We start from the raw sequence: 13,539 nt of genomic DNA on the forward strand, positions 1-13,539 counted from the left end.
CGGCGTTCAGGCATACGCAACACGTGACCCAATCATCTCAGTCGATAAAAATTCACAATTCTATCAACTGATTTACCATCACTTCGATATCCATTTCATATGAGGTTAAATCACATTATTTTCTATTTGACCGCTAGTTTTCTATTTCCTATAACTAATATAGAATTAATTTGGAACAAAATAATTGGTTACTCTCTTTAGCCCGACCCCTGAGTCGTTTAGTTGCTGTCAACTTTGCCGGTCTAATATATCCATCTGATCACATCCCTACGAGGTATCTTATACTGCAGGCATTGGGCGACAAGTACGTTGCTTTTTTGAATTTTTATGGTTCATTTGATTATATCCGTCCAGTTTTATTCAGCTGTTTGATTTTATATAACCTTTTTTAATTTAAGGGCATTAAGTTTGTAGGTTGTTTTAAATTAACATTTTCGTTAGTCGTCTTCCTCTTCATTAAGCTGTTCTTTTTCCGCAACTTGTATTGTGGGCCTTTTAGTATAACCACAAGGCCTCCTTTGAGCCAGGCTTAATTGGACTTTTGCCTGTTAAGCGAGGAATTATCTCGAGCACTATATCTGATAAACTTTAGCAGCCTTTATATGGCAGAATAGACTATAGTTCGACAATCGAAAAGAATTTGCAATAATCATGCATGATTTCTGTCACTATAACCTTATCTCACTGAGCCATGGAATAGCAAAATACAATCCTGACCTTTGACTGCAGAGAACTTTTTAAGAAAGATATCACTGCATATACAATTTTAACTAAAATAAAATCATAAGATAGAAAGTGATTAAATGGTTCTTGCTTATTGTTTCAACAAAGTTATGTATTATTCAATAAAGTTGTTCCGTCTAGAGATCAGGATGTAAATAATTATAAAGTAGATAGTTTACTTCTATGACCAATGTCCTGAAACGTTGAGTTCCACTTTGGTTGCTTACTATCTGATTTAAATAGGCTTTAAATTTTTTGGTTAGTTCTCTGACTCAAGAAAAAGGACTTTTCACAGAGGATAGATCTATGTATAGCAGTTTTTCATTAGTATTTAAAAAGTATCTTGTGTCCTTATCCTTAAAATATGTTTTCGATCTTTATATTAACAGTACATTTCTTCAATAGAATACTTAAAATCTCTGCTCGAATAGATTGTTTTCAAACACTTATATGGGTGAATATAAATTCCTTTACTATTCCTAAAGAAACTCTTTATTTATATTTTTTATTTTTATTTCAGGGATCCTCGCGTAAGAGCTGAAGCATGCGTGGCTTTCGAACAGTTTCTTGACCCTAATATTATTCATGACATCGTCTATGGGCGCGTTAAACTACCATCTTTCGTTGAATTTGTTAATCATGTGAGTCGTATACAAAATAACATACATATATGAGTTATTTAGGAAACATTTTAACATCAGAACGCTGTTACTTGGACCGATGCACATATGTGTCTGGTCCTATGTTGTAGCTGACTGACTGACTGACTTGAGAACAATTCATTGTTAAGAAGTATTTGGTTGACGTTATTTCTCGATGCATAACTTTCTACCACATGAAGCACAGTTCCACCGAGCCTAGAAGTAGGAATCGACAATCAACTCGTGTTATTGTGTGGTCATAATTTATAAAGGCTTTCTAGCTGACTATTTAGTTCTATACCACGGTTTTCTTCCTTTTGAAGTGACTGGTTGGGGAATTTTGGTGAACGTTTCTCATAAATTGTGAGATTCTGTTTAATGTGTTCAACCCTTAAATACAACTTATGAGTAAAGAATTTGGCGTCTATTAAAGTCGATTTCCATTAGTTTATACTATTCAGTGTGAACTCAGCTCATAAACTTTCAGTACATTTTTACTACTATTTCCAATCAGTAATAAATTCTCAGTTTACAAATTCTAATAATTATGGTCGATATATAATTGATTAACTTAAATGTATTTTTGATTAATATACTGGGGTCATCGTCAAAAAGCCTCAACTATTGAACTAGCCTCTTTACTTGAGCTAACGGAATAATTAAAAAGAGAATAGAAGCAGTTGCGTTCATTGTACGACAATCAGTATTGCAAAACATTATTATAACGCACGAACATATCACATTCATCATAGTTGGTTTGAACTGTGAAAGCGTCACTCTTATAATGACAATAAGATTCTAATTCGCTTATCACAACTCGAAAGGGTGTTTAATTTGTTTCTCAAAATAGTACCCTAGTTTACACTTTCTGATATACTGGGTTCTGACGAGAAGAAACTATGTCGTATGCTTTATAACTGATAATTATAAGCTATTAATATATTCCTTCTCCGTAATTATACTGTCGATATCCCACGAACTGCATCTCCGAATGAAATCACGAGACTTATATGCTGTGATGACATCTTATTTGATGTAACTAATTTTACAGCGTTTTCCTTACAACAGTTTATTTATGCAATGGTGATGCTTTGGTGGATGATGTCGAAAAATGTTTACGAATAATTTTTCCCTAAGATTTCTGTCTTTACTTTTAGGATACTCAACATTCACGTAAAAACCCGTTTGTTGAAGTGGAACGTCTGATTCCGGTAAATTTCGTATTTCTGGGATTTTCATTCTAATAATCTGAAGTTTGGTTATGTTTTACAACTGTACATGGTTCTTTATGATCAAAGATTCACAGTTTGAAGAAATATTAACTGGATTAACAGTGATTATCGATAACCTGTGAAGGATCTATCACCAAAATATTTTAGTATCTCTGGTTCGCATCTGTTTAAGATTTTCAGTTGTGATAACAAGAAATAAATGAAGTTCAACCCATAATTTATGGTATTTAACATTGAGTTAGGGATGGTCTGATGCCTTTAGTTTTACCACTCTTCAACCGTCCTGTCTGGCGTGGTAGGACCTTAAGGAATGATTGATCCAGCCAGTGTAGCCTGATTGGTCCATCATGTTAAGTGGCATCAGTGCTTGAAGTCACTAACTTCTAGTCTGAGCCATGTTGGTAGATGCAGACTACTTGGTTGGAGTCCGCGTGACTATCTTAACCAATGGTTGGAGATTCTTGGTGACATGACTCAGAATCGATCACAGTGGTATAGGTGTATACACTCTTTGTCTTCCCTTAAACTTTGAGATTAAAATTGCTTCATATTTTTCTTGCTGTAATATATCCTCATAAACAATCTTTCTTTTATATATTGATATCATTGAAGTAACTACTTCTATGAATTTGTTGTTGATCTTGTTGTGCTAATGAGGTATGGCAACTTGGACCGATGCATATATGTGCCTGGTGCTACGTTTTAGCTGACTGACTGATTGTAATCAGTCGCAATCACAATAAGGTGGGTTTTGCGCCACTCAACTTCCCCAACTTCGAATTGCGACAGTTACGAAGATCAATACCTTGAATCGTTATCATTCAATTTAAACTTATTTTATGGATTGAGGTGATTTCGTGGTCTCCGCAACGACGGATTTCTCTAACATATTTCTGATCTAAACATCACTCTCACTGGTGTCACTCACATCTCATTGTACAAACTCGTTAGTCTTATAACCTTCGGAATATTCAACTTTTACCACAATACACTTTGCCCATTACTTAAAGTATTCGTGGAAATCTTCTGTTTTTTTTCGGGGGACGATGAGAAATGCCAGAACACAGTTCTAGTGATTGAGAACAATAATCTAGTATAGTGATCGAACAACCCAAAATTTTGTAATATTAGTGTTTTTTTTACCTTGGTTTACGAGTTTACTAAACAGGGCAGAGAAGTTACAATTTTTGTAAGTAAATAGACAATCAAGTCCAAATTCTTCCACGATGATAAGTGTTCGCGTTTAACGTCATATGTTGTTTGCTGGGTTGTGTGCATTACTTAGAGTTCTGGTAGCTTAATTCGCGTATTTACCGTGCAGAACATATATATTTCACTAATCACCATATATTGATTCCTGTAGGTGGTTCAGTTTATTCGTTTATGCTTGTTGGCAACCCATGGTGGCCTAACACCTGCACAGGAGGCTGGGCTTACTTACGAAACGGAAGAAGAGGTTCGATATTTGATTAACCAAACTGTACGGTACTTTCTTTCTGCTGGAAACTTGACGACAACCGTATCTCAAACCCCTCTTTCAGTTAGCAACACAACATCTGTATCTACAACTTCAACGAGTACCTCTATTTCCACTGGTGCCAATGTTCCAGTTATCAATCCTGAACAAGCGAAACGCAGTATCGACACTTATTTTCGTCTTATTCAAGTGGTTATTTTCACGCGATCTCAACACACTAAAGATTGTTAGTTTTATTTTATTTTCATCTCACCTAATTTTCTGAAAAGTATCTGAATTTATTTTGCAAACGAAATATCACAAATCATCTATACCCTTGTGAATATTAAGAAAGACTTCTCAACAGGCAATACTTCCTGTACATTAAAAAATCATTACACTATATTATCACCTGTTAATTAAGCCGACGTTTATCGTTGTTATGATAGGGTGTTAACAACTCCAAAAGTATACATGAATGTCATTCCCCCTAATGTTGTTAAGGTTTTACATTCGAATTTAGATACTAGTAGTAGAAGAAAATTAGTGTTTGATGTATTAATCAAGTCAGTATCAGGCAACCTAACAACCATTCATAATTTGCATCAGGCAAGCAGAATAACCTTTATAAAAGCAAAGCAAAACTTTAAGACGGAGAGTTGATGAAAGACCTCGCAAAAGAATTCCTTAAGTGAAAATTTGGTGTTAATATAATGCACTGCATATGTTATACTACTAGCGACACCGTGCTGTATCACACAAAATCTCTAGCAAAAGACAATTATTATTTCATTGAGCCCCTGATTTCGAGTTCTAATACTCCTCAATCCACTTCTGTACTTCAGTAGCTGTTTACTACGTATTACAATTAAGCACCAGACTCTTGTGATTTTCTCCTTGGTAATCGTCATTAAATTTTTATCTTAATTAATCAGATTCTTAAATCTGTGATATATAAAAATGCAAATAATCGGTAGATATGCAGCAACAGTTGCTTGAGTGTTTTATCTTGGAGTGATTCAAAACCAGGTTGTAAAACTTGTTCTTATTTTCCTTAAATCTTACAGCTCCAGATTTCCCAAACTATCTAGAAGAAGTTTTGGTTGGCAATACCAAAGAATTGATTACTTGTAATAAGCAACTTTTTGATCGTATGAATGTGAGTTTCCTTAATATATATCGAATAAAAATAGGTAATCATATTTTACCGGCGTACTACAATTTATCTTCTGGTCAAATATTTTTCTACTTGTTTACGAACCAACTTCTTTGTTTTCAAGTACTTGTTTTTTAAAAATGACTGCCTCCAAACCTAATCTTACCTACTCTCAGAGATTTTAAGTTTTTCTATCGTCCAACACACTGAAAATATTCAAAATCTCTAATAAGCCAAATTTTGACAGTTCGTAATGTTACGTTTTTAAGCTTACGGTGATTCCAAACATCGATCATTTGGACGAACCGGATGACTGATACACAACATTTAAACAACAATCTCTCACACAATTTAAGAGATCAGGATTTCTGAAAATGGTCCTAGTATACAAAGAAGTGAAAATTTTTGTAGAACTTTTCCTATACAATAGCAAGTCTGAACCAGATACACGAAAAAATAGCAAACGAAGTGTTAGAACAGCTAATCAGATAGCATAAGACCCAGTGGGGATATAAAATAAAAAAGGTTACTTTGGGCTTCCCTACGTATTTGAGCTGTCGTTTTTCGAAATGTTAATGAAACAGATATTTTAGATTAAATAAATACTTTTGGTTTTTGAAATAAGTTTATTGCATTTGAAATCTTACGGTATTTCTTCTCTTAAGTTTGTCAGTTTTTTCAATTTACATTCTCTCTTCACTGCTTTGCATTTTTGTTGGTAACATCTAAAATTTAAAAGCATCAAGGAAAGTGTTTAGTGGTTATGTTGAGTTCTTCTGGCTGATCTTCACTGAGTTTTCTGTGTTGTAGGTTCTAACCCTCCACTCATATTTTTCCTTTCACAATTACCTCTAAAAGTTTTCTACGCACTGACACATTTTACGCATGCTTGATTTCCGTTACATCCGCAAACACTGATTCATCAGTCTAATATAAAATATCACCTGGTTGTCTTTGCTCCTGACTGGTCTCAGTATGCAGTTTATTGTTCGATGCATTCGTCCCATTAATTCCTCTCCTAACGATTTCTGTTGTACTGGGTACTCTTGTAAATGAATAGGATACACTGAATTATCTCTGCTAGAGCATGTTCCCTTTTTTAAAATCAAATCTGCTCCTTGAACTGTCCACAAGTCTTTGAATCTTTCCATTAGATTATGGATGGTATAGTAGTGGGCGAATATAATTTTCAGTGGTGCGTTAACAAAAATCAGTTTACCATTTCGACTTAAATTAGAAATCATCGTCAATAATCACTTTCTTTGGAGTTCTGCGGTATTACGAGCATACGTCTAGCACGAAATCATGTACTTCTGTTATAGAACTGACAAAATTGAAGTGTATTGTGACCCATGAATATTCTGAATCTTTCGGTGGGTTCCTTGATCTGCGTTCATGCTCCTCACATTTTCACTATTTGTTTATTCTGTGCATCTATTTTCGGTTATTATGCGTAACTGAATTCAGTCGATCTAATCTGAGCAAGACCTGGATATTGAGCATAAACTATAAAAACGAGTAATTTGAGTTCTTCCAAGCATATCCTATTTATTTTTTAAAATTTAAATTGCTCCGTTGTTTTCTAGAATGTATTGTTGGCAACCCCTAGAGGAGCAAGTTGTCGTCACGCTTGCGCTTCTGTCTACAGTGTAGTTGTTATGGAAACTGAAGCCCCCGCTCAGGCTTTGCAAACAGCAAAAGGTATGCTGGCTACACTTCCCAGCCCAGGTTCTGTTATTGATGGCGAATCGTCCCATGCAGTTCAGGGCATGTTCATGGGTGCAGCTTATCTTCTCGAACGGTTATTCACGGCTTATGTTGTACCATTTAATTCCACTGGTGTCACTTCTAAAACCAATAAACAGTCTTCAGCGGAACAAACAAAAAAGGGAAAAAAAGAAAAACAACAAAATCATAGAAATCTCCAAACTGATATTATTCGAACTATAGAGGAACTGCTAAGTCTAATGGGTTAGTAATTTTTAAAATTATCAATATTAATTTTAAGTAAATCCCAATAATTAAATAGATAGACTCATTTTATATGCCAAAAATGTTTGCTTTTGTTATTGTATTACTAATATCCAAATGTAATTTACGCCAATTTTTAATTCTCATTTCTGAACGGAAATTTTTAAACTGAGATAATAACATCCTTCTTTAACCAAGGATTATCGTACCTATATTTTCATATGAACAACGAATAAAACTAATGACAAACATGTAAAATAATTATCCATAAGTATGTGAATTTATACTTCAGTAAATGTTTGTTAATTAACCTGTAGTTCTTGATTATGTGTATCAACTTCTACATATTGTCTTTACTAATTTTCATCGTTTCATAGATGGATTTTTGGTAAAGCCTAGTCAGCTTGTTGATAGTCTAAAAATAAATAACACAAAAAATACTCTGGACAACGATGGATATTGCTATGTTAATTCTAGTGTATCACAAGCTACAGTGGTTGCATTACTCGAGGCACTTGTTGTTATTGGCAGAGCTGGTTGTTTATCGCATCTTCCATCCGGAACATTACCCATTGAAGGTAATAATTCGACCACCTCATTACTGTGTTCCAAAGCTTCATTTGTTCATCGAATTGTATCATATCTGCCAACCGTTAGTGAAGAACGTTTTTCATCGTCACTTAGATATCCAAGAGTTTCACAAGCTGCTCTTCGAACTTTGGCAGCCGTTTGCATGGGTGAAGGTTATCAAACCACAAAAGATGAAGCATCTCATTCTTCAGAATCTAAAGCAACCGAAAACTCAAAACCCAAATGTCATCCCCACACGATTTCTATTTTGAAAATTATGGTGGGTACGGCTGAAGTAAGTAGAAATTCGATTTCTTGACTGTCCGTTATATGTCCATCCTCTCTAATGTTCTTTGTGAAATTGCTCTACTCATGAACTTGATATCTCGCTCTTATACTTTAACTACCATCATCTAAGGTCTGCTGACGTAGCGCATAATCCCTATCTTGGATTCGTCTAAGGAGAAATTAGCAAATTGCTATGCTCATTTTCAAACCCAAGCAATCCTCGGGTTAGGAACAGCGTACTAGGTAGGTATGACAAACCAATTGATAAAGCACTGAATCTTCATCGAATAAGGTGGTAAGGACTTGTGTTACGTTTGCCCAACCACCTACCTCGACGGGAAATGTTGTCTGGTGTGGGAGTGCGGTGGAATAAATCTACTGACGGTCAAACCAAGACATGATACCAGTTCATGAATTCATTGACTATCAGACTTTCAGCCATCTAGTTAGTTGAAAACTATCTGGTTAGGGTCCACATAGTTGTCATTACCAATGGTAAAAGCCTTTGGATGGCATAGTACAGATGCATCTGTTCTTTGTCTTCCCCTAGATTCTAAGTTTCAAAATTCATCACAATCTTTTTAGTGAACTAATTTTTTTTGGATCGTATCTTCGATGCTTAATCTTTTTCTATGTCCACTAATACTTTTACTAACCCTAATACTCTGGGGTGTGCCTTAAGGTTTTCATCTCGCTGTGCTTATAAAGTATAGGAACGTGAACCGATGTACACACATACTAGATTCTACGTCGCATTTGATTAACTAGTTTTTAGGCTTTGTTCAACTCTCTCAATTTAAACCACACCGCATATAATGTAGATATAAGAAATTGAAGGGAAAATCCTACATTTTAAGTCGGTAGGTAATATATATATACAAATAACTGATCAAAGCACTTATTGTTATGCTCTCAAGAAAGTATGTGCTAATTTGTAGATAGATTGTGTACAACTACTCTGTTCTTATGACAAATAGTTACTATCAATACGGAAATAGGACATAGCTATCATCATTCAAAAAAAGGAAAGATTGAGCAGTACTCGATGAATGAATTTAATTAAGAAATTATTAGTCACAGAGTAAAAGTACGTAAACTACTCTATCAATGGCTTCTTTATTCAGTGTACTAGCTGAGGAGCTGCTATGGTTGAAGCTATCACGAGTTCACTTGATCTGCAAACGAGAAACAAGACTCGGTGACCAAAGACCAGTAAGCTAACTATTGATGCGTCCCAGCCCAGCTGACTAGGGAAAGAATTCCAAACTTGGGATGGGAAGTATATTCTGCAAACAACCAGAAACGAGCGACGACAACAAACACAATTCAAAACGTATATATACAGTACCAAACCGTCCTTAGGGAGAGTTACCAAATAGCATACTAAAAGACGCAACGGACCAATAGCATTTAAGATATTTCCCAGTGGGAAATACGACATGCAGGTGACAAGAGCGCCCTTGGCGCGAAAACAAAGAAATTCAAATTTTCTAAATAAAATTACAAAATTAGGTCCTTTCCCAAGTGAGTTCTGTGGATCTAACGTTCCCAACAGGAGCACAACAGTCATTTAATTCAAACATCTCTAAAAAAGCAACTTAACTGTGGTTCGTTTTTTAACAATTTTTTGATAGTTTTTTTAAATTTTTAAACCAGTAATTTTTCAAAACAGACGCTCCTTATTCTGAAGTTCATTTTGTTTCTGTGTCGACTATTAGCCGCCATAAATGAATATATAAATGATTTCTCGTAGTCTTCACAATTTTGGAAAAAAAAACACGTAACCGTTGTATGCTTTTGTTCTCTCGGTAGTTTTATATCGATTCGGTCGCTTAGATGACGATTTTTAACCTTTATTCTTTTGTCTATATTTACTATTTGATATCAGGTAATAGTTTCTCTTACTATCGCAATCTCTTTTTCGCTAATAACAACTTTGATGCTAATACATGGAGTATTCTACAACTAGTGTTCTCAGAAATTTTCCGGTTTGCGCATGTGATTGGATCACATTTCGTATAAAGATTGAAATTTATGCTATGAACTATTTCGAACCACTAGTGTCGTATTAAAGAAAAAGAAATATCATGTAAGAAATGCTTTTTTCTTACTAAAAGCTGATATCCCTACTTCCTAAGAAGTGGCTGTAAAACATGTATGTTTATTGCGGTGTAATCTATTCTCTGCTGTTATCTAACAAGTTTCATGAAATCGTTTATTATTGTATCTCTAGGCGACCATACTCCTGATCCTAATTATTGATTTGGGATTCTGTCATTTCTTTCTTAAGATCACTTAGAAATGTGATAATAGATATTTTATCGCTTTGTCACATTCACGATTCTACCGACTGCGGAAGGGGACTATAGCTCCCCATAATTCATAGCTGGCTAAAGTCTTATTTCATTATGATTTCTGATGAATATTCAGAAATTAAAACCTGATAATGTCTAGTAACTCCGTTTAATGTTTCCAAAATGAAGTCAGATTTTATCATGATTTAAAATATCTATCTATTTCAAAAACAGAACATTTTATTTCATTCCATCAGTTGGTGTTTCCAAAGATAAGATTTTTATATGATTTTTCGGTCACTTAAAAGTATATATTTTAATATCAATTTATATACCAGATAAAATATTTGTATCAGCATTTCTTACTCGTATTTTTTCTCTCATATATCTGTTCAGATTAACGACCCAAGCCTTCATTTAGCTGTAGGGACTGCCCTAGCTGACTGCATTCTTGGACCTATATCACCCTATCGATTTCATTGGTATGAAAGGAATTATCCTCTTGTCATTCCAGCACATAGTTTAAATGCTGCTGTTACCGGACCAAATGCTCGATGGTTGGCAGAACAACTTCGATCACTACTTACCCCCCGCCCAGGACAGGTCCAAACACGACCAGTGACAATCGCTGCAACTTTATGGATTCTTAACTTAGTTCGGCGTTTGGGTCCACTTCCAAAACCACTACTTTCTTACCAGTTGCTAATTGATCTTTTGGACCAAAAAGATGGTAAAGATAACTATTTTGATTCTATTGTTTTTAAACCTATGGTTTTACGAAATTTTTAGATTAGGATGCTTAAATCCTACTTACAAACCTTTTATAAAGTAGTGTTTGGTTTTTTTTTTACAAATTAGGTTATAGTGACTATTTAACAATTCCCCAGTTTGTATCAATCTGTGACGTACACCTACTTCATATTATTTTTTAGGTTTGTTGTTTATAATTATTACCATCAGAAGTAGATGCACTTGCGAGATGCTACAATTTGACATCCGTTAACCCTGACTTTCTCGCTTTCTTTGTGCTTTAAAGTTATTACAAGTTTTTCCTGTAGCGCCAAACTTTTATTCGCTCTTTAAATGAAAATTCTAATGTTCCTTATAACCGCTTGTGCTTTACTTATTAAGTGTAATCAAGTAAGTGTCCTATACGTAACAATAAATATTGAAAATTTACGAAAAAAATTTTTATCTTTCGAGCTGTAATACTTTATATGGGGGATCATCAGGTTTTGATTCATTAAGAAAATATTTGACATCCGTCGCGATAAAACTTAACTATGTCTAAATTATCACTCATTCAGTAAAAATTATTTGTGGTTGTGCGGTAAAAGTCAAGGTATATATGGATAATTATAGAAATTCGCAATTTCTTTGTGCTGTTCCCGTATTAAGTATGTACATGGAAGTAAAAAAAATAAAAGCCAAGCACGGACAAAATTCGTTTGTTCCTTTTTAGACAATAAATCAAGTAGTCTTACACAAAACAGTTTTTTTAAGTCATAGTAATGGTTATTTTTTAGATAACGGCAAAATAAGACAAGAGTTTTTGGATCACATTCACTTGGTTGTAGATTTTCACTCACCTATTTATATGTTCTACTTATAGAGTCCGTTCAGTGCGTTGTTGTTGCAACTTTGGGCTTAATTTATGACAGAAGTTCAGAAGACGAACGTTCAGAGCTTATTACAAGTTTAACACAAGCAATCGGAGATGATAAAAAGTAAGGTTTCCTTTAAAGGAACAACAATAACTTCTTTACATGAGTTCATCCCTTAAACATTAAATTTACTGTAAAACGGGCTAAAACTGCTTTATTACTTATAAAATTATCATTTGTTCCAGCTTTTAGATGTATACTTAATGTCTCTTGTGAAACACGAACAAATATTCATTGATGCTAGATATTATTTGCTAATCGTAACCTTTTCGCTCTTTCAAGTTGTATCTGTATGAATCTCAAGATAATTGTTTTTACTAGAACAATTGAATATAAAAAGAATTAATTCAAGTTGGCATAATGATATTTAACTTATCTGTCTAGCATTCTCAACTTTACGTAGTATCGATTTGTTTCAGTCATCACTTATAGTCCACAACAGAATTTCTTATGCTTCCCTACTTTTTTACTTGATATCAGATCATAGTAACGGAAAATATTTTTGCTAAACAACAAATCGTAACCTACAATTTAAACGTTTCTGGTAATTAGTATTGTTTTTTTGACAGCGGACTACCAATTGGTACAGCATTTTATATTTAGTAATTATATGACTATCGTTGTTGGTGAAGAAGTTATTACTGCATTCACATTAGTTGTTATGTTACTGTTAGTTGGTTCAGCTGTCATCACATTTCTCAATTACACTGAGTAATCTTTACCATGAACTGAAATAATCTTCATTTCGTTGATATTTTTCTTACTATTACAGATCCAGTTCCCCAGTTTATCATGAACTGTGCAACTTAGCTCAACAAATTGGACGCCCAGACTTGGCTTTATCATTAATTGTGTTAGCCATCGCTCTCCCATCGACGTCACGTAACACCAATGCTTCTGGGAATCCTCAATCCGGAAGTTGTTTTTCTAATATAGCATTCAACTTGGCATCAAGCGTCACTTATTCAAGTCTAGTACGACGACTCGGTAGATCTTTAGCTCCCGCTCTCCCACGCCTAGTACCTCGAGTATTTGTCCGTCGTTTTGATTTTGCTCGACCTAAACTTCGTCAGGCAATGGAGAATGTTTGGCTTGGTTTGGTTTTATATGCAACTAATTCGGCAACACCATTTCTATCAACTAACACTTCATATCCTAATATATCTGGTTCGTCATCAACAATAACAAGTCCAACCAATCAAAATACTCAGTTGTCTTCATCACCCGTACCGAATTCATTGCATTCTTTAGTTTCGGAAATGGTAAGTTTCACTTTTATTTAATAGTATTTTCGACTCTTGGTGACATGGCTCAGAATCGATCACAACGGCGTCGGTGTATACACTCCCTGTCTTCCCTTAAACTAAGAGATTAAAATCGCTTCATACCTTTCTTTCTACGAACCAATTTTTTCTTCTTGTACTATATCTCTATATGCAATCTTTCTCTTATATATTACCACCTTTGACCTAACCACTGCTATGAATCCGGTGTTCATCTTGTGTGCTGATGCGGTATGGCAACCTGGACCGATGCACATATGT

General features: G+C 34.6%; 1 protein-coding gene across 1 annotated transcript in view; it reads left to right on the forward strand.

Moving 5' to 3' along the window:
- Positions 1-170: 170 nt before the first annotated feature.
- The window catches only part of MS3_00010335 (uncharacterized protein), a gene marked incomplete at its 5' end in the record, with an annotated part of 31,558 nt that continues 18,189 nt past the window's right edge, over positions 171-13,539 (forward strand). Inside the window, 10 exons of the mRNA XM_051218697.1 lie at positions 171-304; positions 1,244-1,364; positions 2,522-2,575; positions 3,960-4,299; positions 5,120-5,211; positions 6,795-7,179; positions 7,557-8,044; positions 10,728-11,061; positions 11,944-12,058; positions 12,768-13,257. Coding sequence (XP_051070881.1) covers positions 171-304; positions 1,244-1,364; positions 2,522-2,575; positions 3,960-4,299; positions 5,120-5,211; positions 6,795-7,179; positions 7,557-8,044; positions 10,728-11,061; positions 11,944-12,058; positions 12,768-13,257 — 2,553 coding nt within the window. The remainder of the gene's footprint in view (positions 305-1,243; positions 1,365-2,521; positions 2,576-3,959; positions 4,300-5,119; positions 5,212-6,794; positions 7,180-7,556; positions 8,045-10,727; positions 11,062-11,943; positions 12,059-12,767; positions 13,258-13,539) is intronic.

The sequence above is a fragment of the Schistosoma haematobium genome, chromosome ZW (assembly GCF_000699445.3).
Source record: "Schistosoma haematobium chromosome ZW, whole genome shotgun sequence".
Classification (NCBI taxonomy): Eukaryota; Metazoa; Platyhelminthes; class Trematoda; order Strigeidida; family Schistosomatidae; genus Schistosoma; species Schistosoma haematobium.